This window comes from Chlorocebus sabaeus, chromosome 24, assembly GCF_047675955.1.
Source record: "Chlorocebus sabaeus isolate Y175 chromosome 24, mChlSab1.0.hap1, whole genome shotgun sequence".
In the NCBI taxonomy this organism is placed as follows: Eukaryota; Metazoa; Chordata; class Mammalia; order Primates; family Cercopithecidae; genus Chlorocebus; species Chlorocebus sabaeus.
In genome coordinates, this window is record NC_132927.1 from 70,611,034 (window position 1) to 70,631,904 (window position 20,871).

Here is a 20,871-nt window from a genome sequence, read left to right on the forward strand (position 1 = left end):
CACGGTAACCTCCAGAAACCCCCTGCCCTTCCCTTTAACCACGCTCGTCATCAGAGTCGCAATGACATTTATTACAAGATGCCTAAAGGTAGACACAACTCTGATTGGAGGGAGGAGAACTTGGAGGAGATTGGGGGAAACTTCCCACTCTCCAAAACATTTCCATGGTGTCCCTGGTGCCCAAAGTCAGATAGTGCTGAGGCTCTGGGTGAGTGGTCTCTTACGCTGGGTTCACAACCCTGGCCAGGAAAAGGCTGCTCCAGGTGAAGTGGTCGAAGACCATGATGATGAAGGGCTGGTTGAAACGCAGGATGATAGGCTTGGACGTCAGGTTTAGGCTGACCCCAGTGGAGCCAGCTGTGTCCACACCCTCCTCACTGAGTTGCAGCACAGCTTTGTGGACCACCTGTTAGGTACAGAACGAAGATGGGTGGTGAGACCTGCTGTGTGTTCTCGCTTTCCTGCCTCATTGCTGGGACCCCTCAGGTCCTTGGTTTTAGGAAGGTGAATCCAGGCGCACAGAAGGTCACTTGCTGGATTCTTATCCAAGTGGCAGCCCCAGGATGATACAGCTCAAGTCTGTCCACCTCCAGAACCCAGGCTGCACCTACACTTCCTATCAAATGGGCAGGTTGGGCCCATCACACGGAGATCAGAGGTCTCATGGCTTGAACCGGGCTTCACTGTCCATGTTGGGTGCTTCTTACTGCTCTGGGGTAGCAGAAGGAGATCTTGTTCCCTTTCCACTCTGCTGGGTAACTACTAGGGTTCGAGTTATGCAAAGTGCCTATGGCTGTTCTGTTTAGGAAAGCTGAAGCAGAATCTAAAAATGTAAATCTTTGATTTTTGGTATGTCCTTGTTGTGATCAAAATTAGGAGGAGTTCTAAAGTCAGCAAAACATCTGCCTAGCTTGTATCAAAAGACTCTGGTGGCTCATAACCTGGCTAATTAAGTAACAGGTGACATTGGTAAGCTCACAACACCCTAAGGGGTGAACTCCCAGTGACTCTTTCCAGCAAGCACACTCAGGCTCTGGTGGCTCTGTGAGTGGCACCCATGGCTAGGAAGAAGCTGAGCTGGGATTGGAACTCCTGAAGTATGTCTTGAGCAGATGAGGTTTTGAGTCAACAGGCCTGAGATCAAACATCAAACTGTTATTTACTAGCTCTGTGACTTTGGGCAAGCTGCATACCCTCCCTGAGCAGGAGATTCCTCCTCTGAGAAATTGAGATAATACCCTCCTTCTGAGGAGGCAGCTGTGTTGACTCAATCCACTCACACAGCATGCATTTTACTGAGCACATATTATGTGCCAGGTATCACGGTGGCCACAAAGTCCTTGTGTCTTGAGGTCAGGGGCCACACATCTGAGTAATGGGGGCACACGCAGGGCCTACACAGTTTGGGACACATAGTAGGTGTTCAGTAAAAATTTTCTGAATGCATCAATAACAGAACATAAAGCCGAAGCATTTATGTAATTGAGCCGAAGCATTTATGTAATTGAATGGATGTGATTGGATAGAAAGCACAATGTGATCCCAATTAGACATTTACCACTTTTCCTGTTTCTTTTTGCCAGGGGCAACTCACAGTTCTGCCATGACAACTTGGTCTTCACAGTGCCCCCTCTGTGGGGTCTGGTGGGATGGGTAGGTGCCTGGGCTATGGCCCTCCTGTGTCGATAGCTTCCTGTGTGATCTCGGGGATGTCACATTTTCTTGCTGAGCCTCCATTTACCTCATGGTGAGACAAGGGGCTTGGACTCGACCTGGGGTTCTCAGCCACGGACCCAGAGGCTCATTCATGAATGAACTCAGGGCCACTTCCTAGTATTATATTTATATTGTGAATTTTGGAGGGGGGAAGAAAAGGTGGGCTTCCAAGACATTTACCTTTGATGACTTCAGTTGGGCATCCTGGGTGATGCCTGAGAAATTTGCCTGGTTGGTGAACAAGTCTGCAATGCCCATTTCCTCCAGCACATCTCCGAGGTCATAGACTCCAGAGATGGTGACCTTCGGAATGTACAGGTCCACCTGGCTGCTCGGGGTAAGCAGACAGAGTTAGACATTCCAGGGCTGGGCCTGGCAGAGGGGAGAACAGCACCTCTTCTCCTGGACAGGCTTTTATTTCCTCGTGCGCTCCCTCCAGCTCCTGCCCCTGAGCCTGACTTGCTCTTTGTGGGTAGAAGGGACAGAGCAGGAGGCAGGATCTGTCTCTGCCTCCATGACACAGGCAGCTTTCCCATGGGGTCTCTGAATTGCACGTTCTTTTCTTCTCTGTAGTTCCTTCGAGCTGATTCCACCTGGGATGCAGCTAGACCATGGAGCATTTAAAACAATAGTCCATAAAGAAGCATTTTTGGTCCCAGGAGAACCCCTGCTAGAAGCAGAGGACTGGAGGGAGTGCCCAGCTGGGAGCAGTGGCCCCTGGCTCCAGCTGTGCCACTGATGCTGTGTGGCCTTAGCCAAGTCCAGCCCCTCTCTGTGCTAATGTCCTCACCCGCACACAAAGGTATTTGAACACAGGCTCTCCCAGGGCCGGTGGGTGCTAAAGCTCTGTGATTCTGCAAGAATCTGATTCAGCTGGCAGTTTCTACCGGATGAAGCAGGTGGGGTTTCTAGAAAGGTAAGTGCGGTCACGCTAGGGGTAGCACGGGCATCTCTGCTTTTTAACATGTCAAGGCCTTAGTGTTATTTTTAAATTCTTCTTGTGCCTTCTGCCCAGAAGGAGAGCAGATGTCTGAAATACTGAAACTGAGGGGTGTCAGTGAACTCTCACTGGCTCTCTGGGCAGATGGGAGGGAAGGCACAAGACCCTCTCCTCACTGATCAAAAGCAGCCCTGGGTGAGGCCTGGAGACTGGCAACCATCCCGTGTGAAGTGGAAGTCATCCTTTTCTGAAGGAGAGGGAGAAGAACCAGAGGCGAATGGGTGTGTACCTTCTCTAGGTGTGGAAATACTAACAGAAAGAAAGGAACGGAGACTAACATCCCAAACACCTGGTCTATGTTCTTTAATTTTTTTGTCTCCTCTCTCTCTCTCTCTCTCTAGCTCTCTCTCACACACACACACTCACACACACCACACACACACATGCACACACACATATACACACCTATGAAGTCGGAATCAACATCTTTAATTTCCAGGTTGAGAGATCAACACTTAGAGAGGCTGAAGAATTCCCCCAAAGTCACACAACTGGGAGGTAACAGAACTGAAAAGGCCAGGACTAGTTTTGCCACCTGCCACCTGCTACGTTGTTGAAAGCTTTCTGAGAGCAAGGTAATGGGGCTTTAAGGTATGTATTATTGATTAATGTTGCTCACATTGAAGTATTTTCGTGAAAAGATTATTTTTGGTGTAAAGAAAGATAGACAGATAGTCCTTCCCATCATTTTCAATGGAGTATGATCCGGAATGCATTGTTTGCATCATGGTGCGTTATCACCCCCTTGTGCTACTATGCCTAAATTACAGGTTTTCTGTGGGCAGAAAGGAGGAAGAGATGACAAATGGATCCCTAGCATTGCCCAGATACAGGTTCACACCCACGCATATACATGTGTACATACACGCGCGCACACACACACACACACTGAAGCATAGGTATGGATGGTTTAAGAACTGTGTCCTCCACATAGCTATAGGGGATTGCACAAAAGCACAGGGCTGACCACATGACTTCCCTATAGGAGAGAAGTCAAATTCCCAGGCACTTCCATGTGCATTCACAGAACTGGATGATCTTCTCTAGAAGCACCCAACATCAAACAGCTCTCAGAGGGTATCATTCAAAATGAAAACAATCTGAAACCATAAATCACAAAACCTACATATTAATAAAGTAGTGGAGCTTCCTCCTAGATTATCTACTGCAGAATTTTTAGATCACAAAATTTGTCCAAGCCAAATTTATCTGCTTCATTACTGCTGGACCTCCATTGTTGGCACTCTGGGCATGGTCCCCTGACTTGGTTGGTGCCATGACCTCTTCATGCTGGGTCTGAAGGCCGCTTCCCACTGGCTGAACTTCCACTCAGGCTCAAGGCAGTTTCAAGGGAAAACAACCTGCTCTGCAGCCCTTCCCCATCCCCTGGGCAGAGTCAGGCATTCCCACCTCCCAGCCAGTTCATGTTACACATCTCTCTCGGTCTCTCTCAGAACTCACACTGTTGAACTCACATCGTTGTACTGCTATTAATTCCAACAGAATCTGTTTTCTGCTCTAGAGTGCATGTCTTTAAGGGCTCTATTTTGTCCTATTCACTACTCCGACCCTTGTGCTTAGCTAGTGCATGGTACATAGCAGGTGCTTCCATTTATGTGCATTGAATGAATGAGTGAATGAAATGCACATTGAATGAATGAATGAATGAATGAGTGAGTGAATGAAATGCTGCCTGATCCACCAGCTTTCCTGAGCTACTCTAGATCTACATGCCCACTCCCTCCTCAGCACCCCCTCTGCTTTTGAGTCTGCATCAGCCCACCTGCCACCAGGTTTCATGCTGGTTGGCATTTTCTGACTCTTTTGCACAGACGGAACTTGAATCTCCCTGAGAGTGAGGACCATGTTCTAAAGAACACCTCCTTCCTCCTTCAAGGTGAGGAGCAGGGCTGGGCACTCGCATGACAATAATTTCAATTGCTCTCTAGCTCAGGGGTACTTGGAGGGGAAAATCTCATTTGTTTGTCCATCCATCCATCCAACCATCCACCCATCCATCCACTCACTCATTCATCCATTTGCTTATTAATTCATCCATTCATTAACTCATTCTCCATTCACTGACTCACCATTCTATGCACTCACTCACTTATTCATTCATTAATTCACTCACTCATTCGTTCTTCCATCCATTCACTCACCTATCCATTCATTCATTGATTCATTGCTGACTCACATCCTCAGCTGACCTTGCCTGAGTGTCAATCCTGCACCAACCCCTTGCTTAAGCCTGAGGTCAGAGATAGAGGGAATCCATTGGCTGCTTCTCCTCCTGATTACTGCCTCTTCAGGATATGCAGTCATTGCTTTCTTTCTACTTACTTACTTATTACGTACTTTAGCCTTGCTTTCTTAGTTGTTTACTGATTGATTGATTGAAGAGTTAGATGCCCTGAGTAGCTTAAGAACCATTCATATAGGTTTTGCATTGGCTCCATGATGAATACAGAGGTCATTTTCACTATATTCCTATGAGGTCTCCCAGGAATCTTTAGGCAGGGTCTGGTTTCAGGTAAGCAAGATGACAAAATGGGTAAGTGTGTAGCTGCGTGGTTGGCAAACTTAGTTTAAGAAAATGCTGCAAAAATATGACAATGCAGAGGGTGTGTATGAACTTCACAGGGAAAGGGGACCTCACTTTGTGAAATATCCCAAAGTATTTCAGTATTGATGGACAGATCAATAAATTAGTGTGAGCTCCACATCAGAGAACCTTACAGCCTTTGGAGGCCCAGCAGACAGGAACACAATGAGCCCTGGAGGCTGAGTCCAGGGAAGGAAGGATGCCCCGGCATACCCCCTTTTCACCTGCCCCACTTTCTGGGGACATGTGCATTGCAGAAATCAACACGATGGCTGCAGGGCTTACCTGTTGGTCAGGCCTGCGGACCACCTGTTAATCGTGTCCCGGCTCAGTGCAGCGATGACCGTGTTCATCTTCCCCTTGTCTGGAAGGATGAAGAAGACAGTCCCATTGCCCGCATAGTTCAGCTGTACCAGCTGGCAGGGGAGCTCCGAGTCATGAAAGTAACTCATGGTGCTCGACTGGAACATCATAGGCACCTTCACCACAGTCGTCTCGTCCACATAGAAGTTCTCCCCGGTGCTTGCCAGGTCAAAGTGCTGTGCCCATGTGCCTAGGAAGAGGAGGAGGCAGGTCTTTAGGGTAGAGGGGAAAACACAGTTCTGGGTCACCTCACGGGCCTGCTATCTGAGTGACACAGTGGCCTTCTGCATGCTTGGAATGTCCCCATTCAAGCCTCAAGGGTTTTTAGGTAAGATATAAAAATTCTCAGAAATGTAAAGCCTGTTTCATCCTCTACTTCTTGGAATGGGTTGAGGGTGAGCTCTGTTTCTGAGATTGGCTTCTACACAAGGCAGTGGGGAGAGACCAAGAGGGTGCTGGTCCTTGGATTTGGGGGTAAAATTCGCTTAGCTCAGACTGTGCCTCGGCTCCCCATGCCTAGAGTGGGTCCCAGTTCTGAGGGCTCTGGAAGTGGTGCTGAACCTCAAGTCTCAAACTCAGAGTCCCTGGTGGGAGGTGAGGGGGCCATCTCCACCCCTGCCAGCCTGGCCGGCCCAGCTGAGGCTCCTGACCCTGCTGAATGGTCCTTCCTTTAGGTCACATTTTCCTAATGAAGAGTCAGGGTGAGAAGACTCCTCCGGGGTCACAGACACCCACCCCCCGCAGGCCCTCAGGTCCCCTCTACCATGTTCCAGGGTGCCACCATCCAGCTTGGTTTTTTTTATGCCTTGAGATGGGGAGCTCACTACCTTCACAGATGGGACTTGGCAGTACTGGTCAGCTCTGATGGGAAGAAAATTGCTCCTCAGACTGAGCCGAAGCCTGCCTGATTGTCCTTCTGAACTTATTCCAGACAACTGAGTCCATCTACCGGAAACTTACCTGGGCTGAGTGTCACAGGGTCCTGCTCTAGGTGAAGTCTCCCCAGTCTTAAACTAATGACTGAGGCCCTTGAGTCCAGCAGGTCCCGGGTGTCCTGGCTGCCATTGACCACAAGCCCTAAAGCCCTTGCCAGGCCACCATTTCCCAGCTGAGGCTCCCTAAAGGTGGCCAGAACATCACTCCAAGTAGCCCCTTCCCCATACTACTGTCTGTGGGATCTATGGATTGCTTGGCCAAAATTCTTGGTTCTGAGTCAGTCACAAACCTCTTGTAATAGCTACTGATGGAGACAACAGGGAGAGGCTGATGGATGTAGAGAAATCAGCCATGGCTGCGGAGCCTAGAGACCCCAGAGCTATGCTGGTTCATTCTGAATGACCTCACTAACCTTGGTGTCTGCATACACTGACCAAAGGTAGTAAACTCATCATCCGTCTGTCTCACAGCAAATGAGATCATTTGAGGGTTTTCAAATCATCCTCCAAAGGAACTCTAAAATCCTCAGAACTAGAGGGCAGTTGTATTTTGTGGCTAACTTACAGCAAAAAAAAAAAAAAAAAAAAAAAAAAAAGTGGGTAAAATATTTTTCATTGTTAGGTTTTTTCATCCTTAACATTTTGCTGCTTGCTTTTTATGGAGTATTTCTTTGCTAGAAGCAAGCATAATGTATATAGTTTGATGCAAAACAAAATACAAAATGGGGTTCAGCCTCTACTTTAAGGGATCTATTCTCAAAAAGTCCTAGGATAATTGGTGGTAGAGAAATAATTTATTGGGGGAAAATCCAAGAGAGCAAAGATGGCTCCTCTGGAAAATCTTTTAACAATATTTTTAGTGTTATTTAAAAAGAACTGTCAAGAAAGTCCAATAAATAAATCACACATCAGGACCATTTTACATATTCTACATTTAGTGACAATAGCTACACTAATCTTGATTTCTGTTTATTATCCTGGCTTGCTAGAAATATTTCAGAGTATTTTCCCAGTGGCTTTAGCCAAAGACTTGTGGATTCGTTTTGCTGTGCCATAGAAAATCTGTGTACAATGAGGCATTTCACCCCCATCAATGTCTGGTCCTGCATTCAAGTGCTCAAAGTTTCTCTAATTTTGTAACCTAAAGCTGTTGATCTCCTATCCGCTTAGCCCCGCTGTGGTCCTGAGGACACTGTGAAACCTCGTGCAGAATGATGCCTTGCCAGCACCTGTTCCACCGGATGCCCACACGTGCTCAGGCCTCTCTTAGGCTCAGGAGGGCCCTCCCGGCACCTGGGTTTACCGTGCCTTTTCCCCAGGTTGTGTTGCCTGAACCTCTGTACAACCACTGCTGAGCTCCTTCCATGCACCAAACATTCCACAAGGGCACTGGGATCTCCCAAAGAGACAAAGACACCCTGCACAAGAGCGCACAGCCTCGTCGCAGAGATGGTCTATGGAATCTGTGAGTTTTTGGGCAAACGTTCCCAGCCTCCCTGGCCCTCCCACAGTCAGGTGTTAAGAAGACTGTCTTTGCCCGGTCAGCCTCTCAGCCTCACCATCCTGCGAGGAGGGCAGCCTCTCCCGGGAGTTCCCAGCCTTGTGCTGGAGAGCAGGAAAGACCCAGAGGCAGGTGAAGAAGGACTCGTACAGATGCTAAGTCAGTCCAGGCAGTAAGGAGGTGCGGGATGGGAGGGGAGGTGAGCGCAGTCTGATGGGAGGTCCTGAGAGAGAGCTGGGGAGGAGGGGAAGGGGAGCATGAGGAGCCCTGGCTGGGGATCACACCTCCACTGATCTGATGATCTTGTCGAGAGACACATGTTCAATAGGGATACTGGCTTAGTTTGCTTATTTTGGCTGTTTTACCTGCATTCCTTTGAATATGATTGCTTAACTGAAACTCAGCCACTTGGGTGCTAAACAATGTGTTATGGCAAGATGATTGCCCAAACGAGACATGGGCAAACTGTGGAGCATGCATATGAGGACAAAGGTTTTCCTGGGTGAATCTGGGGAGGCTTCACAGAGGAGGTGACTTTTGAGCTAAGATTTGAAATGAGGGAAGATGTTTAGGCAGTCAGATACGTTGCAAGAGGGCTCATGAGACAGAACAGGCCTAGGCTTTGTGGTAGGCAGAATAATAGCCCTCCAAAATGTCCACATTCTAATCCCCAGAACTTGAGAATATGTTAGCTTTCATGTCCAGGGAGTATTAAAGTTGTAGATGGAATCACAATTGCTAATCTGCTGGCCTTGAGATGGGCAGGTTATTCTGGATCACCCAGGTGGGCCATTATCCAGTGTAATCCTGAGGGTTCTTGTAAGTCAAAGAGGAAGGCAGGAAAGTGAGAATCAGAGAGACGTGATGATGGAAGCAGAGGTGGGAATGATGCAATTACTGGCTTTGAAAATAAGAGAGGCCCACAAGCCATGTGGCTTCTAGAAGCTGGAAAAGACCTGGAAGTGCATTCTCCGCTAGAACTTCCGGGTTTTTATGAACAGGAAGGTTGAAAAACTGAAGCAAGACCTGGTTAGAGCAGTGTGTGCAGCACTGCTTTGGGGGCATCTGGGAGTTCCCGAGGGGTGGGTGGGGTTCTGTCTGGTTCTAGGCCATTTTTCCAGTCCCTGGCCCAGTACTTGACAGTCAGCATTTGTGGAGCACGAAGCAGCCAGACTGTTCATGGTTACAGGTGTAGGCCTCAAACCAACCTGCCAGCATGTGGGGGCACACTGCCCAACCCTTCTGGGTGGCATTTTGATCTTTTGTAAAATAATATAATTCCACCTACCCAACAGGACTGTGGTGAAGATGGAGAGTCCCAGATGTATATGTGCTTTACAGAATCAAAGACTTTGCCCAAGAGTGTGCCCTGGATTTTAACGGCTGTTATTATTCCTGGCCATAGTGGATGGGCCTTCAGACTGGGATGGGTGGGAATACCTTTGAAGAAGATATAGTTGACCAGGACGAGGATGGCTGGGCTATCCAGCCCTGACAACAAGTCGGCAATTTTCCCCTGTGTCTTACTCTTGACATAGCTGTTGATCTGTCCGCTGGCTGTTGCCCAGTCCCGGAAATTCATAGCCAAGACCTCTGACTCATAGTAGTGCTTGATGTCTGCTGAGAATGACTCCAGCAACTCCAGGCTGCCATCAAGAAATAAGGCATTGCCCATGGTCATTTCTAAACTGCGGTCTGACTCTGTAAAGAGTTGGTGGAGGTGCTGGAAACCCTGGTGGATCTCAGTCTCAGACCTCTCAGTGAGGTTGAAACCCAGGCCCTGGAGAAGCTGGGCCCGTGTGTGGCCACAGGTGCCCAGGGACAGCATAGCTAAGGCCATGGAGATGCTCACGGGGGAGATGAAAATGTTCTTCTTGGGACTCAAGGCCACTAGGTGCTTATACAGGCTGAGGGCAAAGTCAACGTTGACTGCAGCCAGGCCCCGGTGATGGTTACTCATGTTCCTATAAGCAGCATTAGGATCCATGGCCTGGACGGTCCAGAGGCCACTGGTGGACAGCCAGAGAAGACAGGTGTACAGGAGGAGTGGCATTGTCCAGTATAGCCAGGCCCTGCCAAATCAGAAAAGCTTGTTAGATGATGTGGCAATCTCTGAGTCAATGGGGCATAGGGCAACAGGAGGCAGGCAAAAGACCCCGTTCAAGCCCCAGTTCTTTCCTCCACGCTGGCTGTGTGACCTGGGAGCACATCACAGAGGGCACTGGACTTCAGTTTCCTCATTCGGAGATATGAATAACACCCGTTACGATTTATCCAGTGCCTACCAGGTATCCAACAGTGATCTAGGTAGTCTGGCTATATTCAGTCATCTAACCATGACCAAAACATTCCTAAAGTAAGTATTATTAACCTGATTTTAGGCAGGCAGAAATACGTACTCAGAAAGGTTAAAACCCACCCAACAGATGTGTTCAAAATGCTCAAAGAAAAACAAAACACAATTAAAGCATTCCCAGAAAAACAAAAGCTGAGTAAGATTTTTCCCACAATACCTGCCCTGTAAGAAATGAGAGACATTTTATTTCAGATTGAAATGAAAGGACACTGGACAGTAACTTTAAGCTGAATGAAGAAATAAAAGACCTCTAGTAAAGGTAGATGCATGGGCAATTATAAGTTACATTTTTGGCAGTAACTGGAAACAGGTGGGAACAGAGCTCTAAGGAAGCAGAGCTTTTGTATGCTATTGAAGTGAAGCTGGTTATATCAAATATATTCTAGACTAAATGTATTATGAGCATACATATTGCATTTTGGTTTAATTTATTTTTCTACTGTTTTTCTATTCTCGATTTTATTTATCTCTGCTTTAATCTTTATTATTTCCTTCCTTCTGCTATTTTTCAGTTTAGTTTGTTCTTTTTCTAGTTCCTAAATTATAAACAAAGACTAAACATTATTTTTACACATTAGCCTTCTAAACTATGATACAAATATATGCTGTCTACAAGAGACTCATTTTAGATCCAAAAATGCAAATAGACTGACTGAAAGTGAAAGGATGGAAAAGTTACCCCATGCAAATAGTAACCAAAAGAGAGCAGGGGTGGCTACACTAATATTAGACAAAATAGATTTTGAATTAAAAATGTTCCAAAAGACAAAGAAGGTGATCATATATTAATAAAGTTTTCAGTACAGCAAGAAGATACAATATTTTTGGTTCTTACTGTCCTTTTTTGTATTACTGTCCTTTTTTGTATTTAGTTTTTGTACTGAAATGCTTTTTTGTGTTGAAACACTTTAATAATTCTATTCTCATCCCTTTGTGATTATTATGGGGATTACATTAACATCCTAAAGTTAACACCTGAATTTGAATATATGCCATTGTTTATTTGAGATCTTCTTGTTTTTTAAATGTGTTTACAGCTATAGATTTCTATCATCACACTGCTTTCACTCATTCCATAAGTTTTGGTATGTTGTGTTTCCATTTTCATTTGTCTTTAAGTATTTTCTAATTCCCCTGGTGGTATCTTTTTTGATCCTCTGGTTGATAAAGAGTATGTTGTTTTTTCCACACTTTGTAGAATTTCCAGTTTTCCTTCTGTTAGTGATTTCTAACTTCATCTCATTGTGATTGAAGAAGATACTTAGTATGGTATCTGTCTTTTTAAATCTATTGGCTCTTGGTCTATTGGCTCTTGATCTGTGGCCTAACATAGGGTCTGTCCCTTGTGCACTTGAGAAGAATGTGTATTCTGTTGTTGTAGGGTATTTTGTATATGTCTGATACATCTAGTTTTTGCTGTGATGTTCAAGTTCTCTTTTTTCTTACTTATTTTATGTCTGGTTGTTCTATCCATTATTGAGAATGAGGTATTGAAGTGTCTAAATTGCTGCAGAACGATTTCACCCTCCAATTGTGTCCATTTTTTGCTCAATTTATTTTGTCCCAGACACACTCAGAAATGATGTTTTACCAGCTGCTAAGGTCTGAATGTTTGTGTCCCCACAAATTCATATGTGGAAACCTATTCATGGAGGCTCTACCCTCATAAAAGGAATTAGTGCCTACATAAAAGAGGCCTGTGGCAGTATTTCTGGAAGAAATTGGCATATGAATCAGTAGATTGAGTAAAGACAGCCACCTTTACCAATATGGGTGGGCATTTTTAATCCATTAAAGGCTGGATAGAACAAAGAGGTAGGGGAAGGGCAAATTCTCTTTTCTGTCCCTGAGTTGGACATCCATGTTTGCCTGCCCCTGAACATTGGGGGTCCTGGTTCTTGGACTTTTAACCTCTGGGACTTAAACCAGCAGCCTTACTAGGCCCTTTTCCTATTGTGGAGCTGCACCATTGGCTCCTCCGGTTGTCAGGCCTTCAGACTCAGACTGAATTACATGGCTGGCTTTCCTGGGTCTCCAGCTTGCAGATGGCAGATTGTAGGACTTCTCAGCTTCTGTAATTACATAAGGCAATTCCCATAGTGCCTCCTCTTACATATATTTCTATATATCCTGTAGATTCTGTTTCTTTGGAGAACCCTGACTAATATAATGGATTAAATGAATTTTGAGAGGCTATTAATAGAATTATACACCATACCCAATTTGGATTTATTTCTGTAATGCAAAAAACGTTTCAACATACAAAAATTGATCAGTCTAATACATCATGTTAACAAAATAAAGGAAAAAATCACGTGATCATCTCAATTGGTGCAGAAAAAAGTATTTGACATAATTCAACATACCCTTGCATGATAAAAACACACAACAGATTGATACAATCAAGTGTAAAGAGGTGCCTGGAGAATGTTCAATTGGCTCATGCACTGGGAGAATGGGGTGGAGCTGTGGGAAGTTTGTGCCCTTTGCAGCGGGGAGAAGCTTGGCTTCTCTCTCCTGATCCTGTGTGGTAATCTGGGGATTCCATTGGTGAGATGAGGGCCTGTTAACAGGACTCTCTCTCGCTTTGCTGAGTTAGTTTCCTTTTCACCCAATAAATTCCATTTTTTTAATCCTTCAAAGTGTCTGCGAGCCTAATCTTTCATGGCCATGTGACAAGGATCCCATTTTTAGCTAGACTAAGTAGAAAGTCCTACAACAAAATTAGTAATAGAAGAAAACTACCTCAACATAATCAAGACTACATATTTATAAAACCTATTATACTCAATAGTGAAAGACTGAAAGCTTTTCCCTGAAGATCAGGAACAAAACAACGATGCTTGCTCTCAGTACTTTTACCTAATATAGCACTGGAAGTTCTAGCCAGAGCAATTGGGGAAGGAACGAAAAAAGGTATCCATATTTGAAAGGAAGAAATAAAATTATCTGTGTTCACAGATGACATGATTTTATATGTACAAAACCCTAAAAATTCTACGAAAAATTCTGTTAGAACTAATAAACAAATTTAGCAAAGTTGCAAGATATAAAATCAATTGCATTTCCCAACGCTAACAAAGAAAACAATTTGAAAAGGAAATTAAGAAAACAATTCCATTTACAATAGTATGAAAAAGAACAAAATAGGGATTAATCAGGGAGGTAAGAGACTTATACACTGAAAACTACAGAACAGTGCTGAAGGCAATTAAAGAGGACATAAATAAATGAAAAGACATCCCGCATTCGTGGATTGGAAGAAATTGCTAAGATGAAAAGCAGTCTATAGATTCAATACAATTTCTATCAAAATTCCAGTTCTGTATTTCACAGAAATAGAAAAATTCATCCTAAAATTTATATAAAAATCTCAGGGGACCCGGAGAGCCAAAACAATACTGAAAAAGAACAAAGTTGAACGTCTTGCACTTCCTGATTTCACAATTCACTACAAAACTATAAAAATCAAAACAGTGTGGGACTGGTATAAAGACATATGTATAGACCAATGGAATAAAATACAGAACCCAGAAATAAGCCTTGCATATATAGTAAAATGAGTTTGACAAGGGTGCCAAACCATTCAATGGGGAAAAGACAGCCTTTTCCATAAGTGGTGCTGAAAAATTGGATATTTACATGCAAAAGAATGAAGATGGACCTTTACCTAACACCATATACAGAAATTAACTCAAAATAGATCAGTGATTTAAACATGAGTTAAAATTATAAAAATCTTAGGAAAAAACATAGGGGAAAAACTTCATGATATTGGCTTTGGCAATAATTTCTTGAATATCACACCAAGGCCATGGGCAACAAAAGAAAAAATAGACAAATTGGACTTCATCAAAATTGAAAACTTTGTTCATCAAAGGATACTGTCAATAAAGTAAAAATGCAACTCACAGAATGGGAAAACATTTGCAAATTTCATATCTGATAAGGAGTTGATATCCAGGATATATAAAGAACTCCTAAAACCCAAGAACAAAAACAAGAAAACCAATAAACCCAGTTAGAAATGGGCAAAGGACTTGATGGACATCTTTTCAGAGACAACACACAAATGGCCAATAAGCATGTAAAAAGACGCTGAGCATCACTATTCATTAGGAATATCAAAACCACAATGAGATACCACTTCATATCCATAGGGATGGCTATAATAAACAGACAAAACAGAAAACAAGAAGTTGGCACACCAGGCGTGATGGCCTGTGCCTGTAATCCCAGCTACTCCGAAAGCTGAGGTGGGAGGAATGCTTGAGGCCAGGAGTTTGAGACCAGCCTAGGCAACATAGCAACATTTTTTTTTCCCGTTTCAAAAAAAAAAAAAAAAATTTTTTTTTTGATTTAAATGTTAGCATGCATATGGGGAAATTGGAGCCTTTATTCTTTGCTGGTAAGAATATAAAGTGCTACAATGTGTGGAAAACAATATGGCAGTTCCTTAAAAATTAAACAGAATCATCATTTGACCCAACAATTTTGCTTTGAGTATATACACCAAAGAACTGCAAGCAGATAGTCAAGGAACTTGAATAGATAATTGTAGACCAAAGTCACAGCAGCATTATTCACCATAGCCAAAAGATGGAAACAACCCAAATGTCTATCAATGGATGAATGAATAAACAAAGGATGGTATAAACATATAATGGAATACTATTCAACTTTAAAAAGGAATGAAATTCTGACATTTCCTACAACATGGATGAACCTGGAAGGCATTATGTTACGTGAAATGAGCCAGACACAAAAGGACAAATAGAGTCTAATTCTACACCTAGAGTAGTCAAATACATAGAGCCGGAAGTGAAATTGTGGATTTGGGATGATGAAAAAGTTCTGGGCATGGAAGGTGGTGATGGAGGCACAACAACGTGAATGTACTTTTAATACTACTGAAGTGTACACTTGTCGTTAAAATGTTAGGTATTATATTTTCCCACAATACAAATTTAAGGAAAACATTAAATATAAATGATTTAAGAAGAGTTCCATAAACGGAATTTAAAAAATCCACCCAGCTTGCAGTGAGTTGAGATTGCACAAAACTGTACTTCAGCCTGGGTGACAGAGTGAGACTCTGTCTCAAAAAAAAAAAAAAAAAAAAAAAAAAAAAAATCCGCCCAAGGTTGTAATCAGTAAGTGGTCTGCCTGCAAGGTTAGTGATTTCAGGCCCTGTGCTGTATGGAGCTGCCTGTATCACCATAAATACAGGAGGCTTACGGGAGGAGCAGGTCTCACTGCACCACCCACTGTTGAACCAGTCGCTTTGGGTAAGGGGCTGGAAACCCTCATTTAAACCAGTGCTCCAGGAGGGTGTGGCATGTTAAATTAAATTAAATATGGGCTAAAGCTGCCTCCTCATGTAGCAAACTGTCACCTAGCTTCATATGTAAACAAACTGCAAGCTAACTTGAGAGTATATTCTTTAACAAGTAACCAATCATAGCAGCTGAACTTTCAGTCAATCACAGTCTGCGAACTGCTCGGACATGTCCAAACAAGGCAAACACAGAGCTGTAATCTATCAGCCTATGTATGTATGTCACTTCCTTCTTCTACTTGTAAATACTGCCTACGTTGCTTGGTGGCACTCTCTGAACCTTTACTGGTTTAGGGTGCTGTGTGATTCATGAATCGTTTCTTTGCTCAAATAAACTCTGCTACATTTAATTTGTCTAAAGTTTTCTTTTACCAGGTGTGCTCTGAGCGTGGGAACCACTGTTCTGCTCTGGAATTCCCTAGAGGCCCCTTCCCTGGTATGTTTCAAAAGCAGAATCTCAAGAAAAACAGTTGGGAGCGCCTCCCCTCCCAAAACCCTTAGTTCTCCTGAGTCTTCTTTCAACCCTCCTTGAGTGTCTCCCTTATCTCTCCAGGGTGGAAAACAACCCCTGTTGGCGGCTCTAGTCCCTACTTCTCTGCTTTGATGATAGAGGCAGGTGTGACCTGCTTCCCACTCCCTGCGCCCAAATGTCGGGCTTTATTGAATTCTCCACCGGCTTTCTGACTTGGATTTCTGGGTCCTTGGGACAATTCTTTCCTTTTCCTGGGTTTTGTGGCAGATCAAGCTGGATTGGGCTCCCAGCGCTGCTATGTACAAATTAGGTGACGTAGGACAGGCTATGTAAACTCTGCCTCAGTTTCCTCAGTATAAAAAGAGCTTGTAATAATACCTCTAGCCTTACCCATTTTTCTGGTGTTTGTCCCTTCTCCAGTGCCTCTGCACAGCCTCCTCATCTCTCCCAGGACTCAGCAGTAACCCTACCTTGTCTCCCTGCCTTCTGTTTAACTCCCTCCAGCCCTTTTACCCATCTGCAGCTGCATCTTTCTAAATTCCTGAAAATTCAAGCTGGTCAGTTCTGCTTTGAAGTTTTCAGGGGCTCCCCATTGCCCACGACGAGGCTGATTCTCACTAACGTAGCCCAGGGGGTGTTTGTGACCCAGCCCCTGGTGACAGTTCTGCCTCCAGCCTCAAATCTGGCCCTTTGAGGTCTCAGCCACAGCAACACTGGGTGTCAGGGGTTCTTCCAGCACCCACCAGCCTTTTATCCCACTGTGGGTCAGGGCAGGGCGGGGCAGGTCACATCACTACAGGGCAGGTTACAGCAAGACAGGTCACTGCAGTTCCCCAGGGCAGGTCATTTTGATTTTTCCATGTTTGCTGAGCCAGCTCTGGGCTGGGAGCAGGGAACAAAGATGGACCTGCCTCAGCCCTGCTCATGTGGCTCCAGTCTGTAGGTCCCTCGTCTCCCTGCCTCACCTGGTTCACTCTATCTTGTCCTTTGACACTCAGGTCCCAGGTCACCGCCTCCAGGAAGCCTTGCATCTGTGCTTCTCTATGGCCTTGCCCCATGACAGGCAGTGAAATCTTTGCTTAGCTTTGGTCACTGCCATACCTGTCTGGGATCTCCTTTTGGGCACAGGCCCTGTGCAGCATGATGCCAGTGGTAGGATGGGCTCCCATCCCTTTCCTGCCATCTCTGTGGAGACTGTATGCCTCACCTTCTCCTGTGTTAATTCTCTAAGATGAGGGTGAAAACTCCACCCACCTGACAATATTGTGAATAGCAGACGTCGTTGTTATCAGTGCTTGACTTATGTGACCTCATTTAATGGAGCATCGTGGGGCCCAATTTACAGATGAGAAAACTGAGATCCAGGGAGACAGAGTAACTTCCCCTGAGCTGGAATTCTAAACCTAGATGTCTGACTTCAGAGCTTGTGCCATGCCATTCTGCCTGTCTCTACAGAAAGGAAAATGATGAGTAAAAAAGCTCTTAAGGGTACCCAGCCATGGCCGGGTGCAGTGGCTCAAGCCTGTAATCCCAGCACTTTGGGAAGCTGAGGTGGGCGGATCACCTGAGGTCAGGAGTTCGAGACTAGCCTTGCTAACATGGTGAAACCCCGTTTCTACTAAAAACAAAAAATTAGTAGGGCGTGGTGGTGGGTGCCTGAAATTCCAGCTCCTCGGGAGGCTGAGGCAGAAGAACAGCTTGAACCTGGGAGGCAGAGGTTGCAGTGAGCTGAGATCGCGCCATTGCACTCCAGCTTGGGCAACAAGAGTGAAACTCTGTCAAAAAAGAAGAGTACCCAGCCATATAAAAATGCAGAGTATCAATATTGTTCATGCATTTCATGTCAAGTATGCCCTCTTTGTTCCTCATCTCTGAAGAGAATCACTTAGTAACTATTCACTGTGTTCTGTTTTCACAAATGCCCTAGGAGCCAGGGACAGTTCTTGACCTTCTGTATTGAAACCTCAGGACATGTGGTACAGTGCAGACAGCTCTGTTCTCCGTGCATTATCTCCGCCCCAGGTCACTGAGTGAGGAGCTGTGGTGGATAGATCTGCGTGACTCTGAAGAATACCTCTGCACTGGGCCAGCTGAGCCCTCCCTGGCCCCCACCCGCAGCCAACATCCTTCATCAGTGGTGCCGACTGGAGCAGATGCATCGTAGCTCGCAGGCTGCGACTCTGTGGCTGTTGTGGGTGTTGTGGCTGTCTGGCTGGGCTTAGAAGCATCAATCACGGCAATGGACGAGAATGGTGCTTAGCTACAGCCCTCTGTGTCAGGCTCCTGCATGGCAGGAGCCCAGGGGACATCAGAACCCCTGTGGATGACTCACAGACTCTGGGATCTGGAAAATCCTCCGCAAGGTTGCCTCATAACACTGCTGGCTGCCCTAATGTTCAATGTACCATTTAAAAAAACCAAAACATCTCAACAAACCAAACAAGCAAGCAAGCTGCAGCCCTGGCTTTGCTCTGGAGGCCGGGCAGGGGGAGGGATAGCGGGTTCTCAGTTGTTACTCACAGTCTGCGGTGGGCTCAGGCTGTTTCTGCTGGCTTGGTCCTGCTGTCCTGGACCCTGGCATGTGTACAGTAAGCCTGCGGGGGATGCTGCCTGTTAAATTTTGTTTGCCAGCTTCCCGGGTGGTTAATGGTTAGAGGGACCAGTGGCCTTCACCGCTTGGTAGTCCTCTCTCCCGAGCCATTAACCAATGGGAGGCTTCGTCAGGAAAACTGAGTAAACACAGTAATGCTGCAAATTAACTTTGCTCTGTGTTCAATTCTATGAAGTTTTTTTAATACCAAAATGTGGCTGGAGTTGCATCAATGTGGTTGCCCTGTGTCAGTTGGCGGAGACGTCTTAGGTGCCCTTAATTAGCACCAAGGTGCGGATACTTGTAAAAAGAAAAACAGGTGTTTAACTCTAATTGGGGGTGACTTGGGCAAGGTCCTGCCTTCCAGGGGTCTTAGTCTGGTGGGAGAGACAGACATGGAATGATATCTGCCAAGCGCTTCCTCTGTATTATCTCACGAAATCTTCACAATGACTCTGTGAAGTGGGCACCGTTATCTCTCCTCTTTAGATAGGAAACTGAGCTGCATGGAAGTTGAGTGAAGCGCCCTTGAGATTCAAATCCAAGACCATTCAACTCTGAAGTCTAGCACCTTTCCTCTTCCCCACATTTTATTTTTCATTAGTTTTCTTTGGATTACGGGTGACAGACATCGAATTGAACTGCTTTAAAGCAAAAAGGAATGAATGAGAGGTCCAACGGTGGAAAGAACTTGAGACATGGCTGGATCTAGGGAGTTCCAAATCAAGCATCAGATCTCTCCTTCTCTCTCTCTCTCTCTCTTTTTTTTTTTTTTTTTTTTTGATTCATTCCTAGCTCTGCTTTCTTCTTCTACTTTATTCTGTCTGTACTGGGGACAGAGGTGACCACTGTAGCTCTAGGTTATTTGGTTCTAACTGGTTAGTTGATATCAGAAGTAGAGAAATTCTCATTTTTCTCAACGTTCGTAACAGTCCCCCCAAAAGTCTACAGCATGGTTGCTCCCCTGTGGACTGATTGACCACAGTGTGGAGAAGGATGAGGCACTGTGAATGCCTCGCTAGAGTCCTTTGCTCTCCGTTGGGTTGACAGCATCATTGCTTCCATCCAGAGATGAGGGAAGCTCTTTCCAGGGGAAAAGAGGAAAGCAGGGCCTACAACTGGGTCTGCAGTTTTGGAGACACCTTAGTTTTGTTGATATTTATTGATCTTTTCAAGTTTCCAATCCTATAAGCCAATTTTGAACTTTATATCTAGGAATTTATCTATTTCATCTAGATTTTCAAATTAAATACTACAGAGTTATTCATTAGGCCTCTCCATTATTATTTTTACATTATTATTTTATATCAGTAATTCTTTTTTCTTTTTTTGTTCTATATTTTATTTATGTCTTTTCTCCCTTTGATAAGTCCTGTTACAGAGATCTAGCCAGCTAATTAATCTTTCCAAAGATCCACCTTCTAGTTTTGTTATTGTTTTTTAAAAAAATTGATATTTCATTGATTTCTGTTTATATCTTTATTTTTTTAATCACCCCTTTAAATTCTCTGGGATTCGGTCTGTTGTACTTTTTTCTATTTTCTTGAGATAAATGCTTAGCTTTCTTACTTTTTAATATTTCCAGTCTCTGCATAAATGTATTTAAAATTAAAAGTTTTCATCTAAATACTGATTGAGCTATGTCCCACAAATTTTTGATAATTACTATTTTCATTGTCTTTTTTTTTCTAAGTATTTTAAAATTTCTTTTCTGGTTTCCTTTAAAACCCAGGTGTAGTTTAGTAATATGTCACTGAGTTTATTTAGAATTTTAGGCTATTCTTTTGTTATTAACTTCCAATTTTATTTCACTGTGGTCAAAGAATATTGTCTATTATGATATTGAACATTTGGAATGTTTTGAGGTTTGTAATAACCGTATATGGCCTTTTGTTTTTTTGAGATGGAGTCTTTCTCTGTCGCCCGGGCTGGAGTGCAGTGGCGCGATCTCGGCTCACTGCAACCTCTGCCTCCTTGGTTCAAGGGATTCCTCTG

At 44.5% G+C, this 20,871-nt stretch overlaps 1 protein-coding gene across 1 annotated transcript; it reads right to left on the bottom strand.

Moving 5' to 3' along the window:
• Nucleotides 1-50: 50 nt before the first annotated feature.
• SERPINA6 (serpin family A member 6) lies at nt 51-18,882 on the bottom strand. Its single transcript, XM_007987697.3, has 5 exons — nt 18,807-18,882; nt 9,561-10,192; nt 5,607-5,874; nt 1,897-2,044; nt 51-406 (listed from the first exon to the last, which is right to left on the bottom strand). Exons 2-5 carry the CDS (start codon nt 10,171-10,173, stop codon nt 221-223), a joined length of 1,215 nt encoding a protein of 404 aa, XP_007985888.1. The 5' UTR covers nt 10,174-10,192; nt 18,807-18,882; the 3' UTR covers nt 51-220.
• Between the last annotated feature and the right edge of the window lie 1,989 nt (nt 18,883-20,871).

Bases quoted from the DNA above. Each gene is read 5' to 3' on its own strand.
- SERPINA6 (XM_007987697.3), bottom strand. From the start codon at position 10,173: ATGCCACTCCTCCTGTACACCTGTCTTCTCTGGCTGTCCACCAGTGGC. The intron at 5,875-9,560 runs GTATTCCCACCC...TCCTCTTCCTAG, and splicing joins CAACTATATCTTCTTCAAAG to GCACATGGGCACAGCACTTT. The intron at 407-1,896 runs GTAAATGTCTTG...TGTACCTAACAG, and splicing joins CCCAACTGAAGTCATCAAAG to GTGGTCCACAAAGCTGTGCT.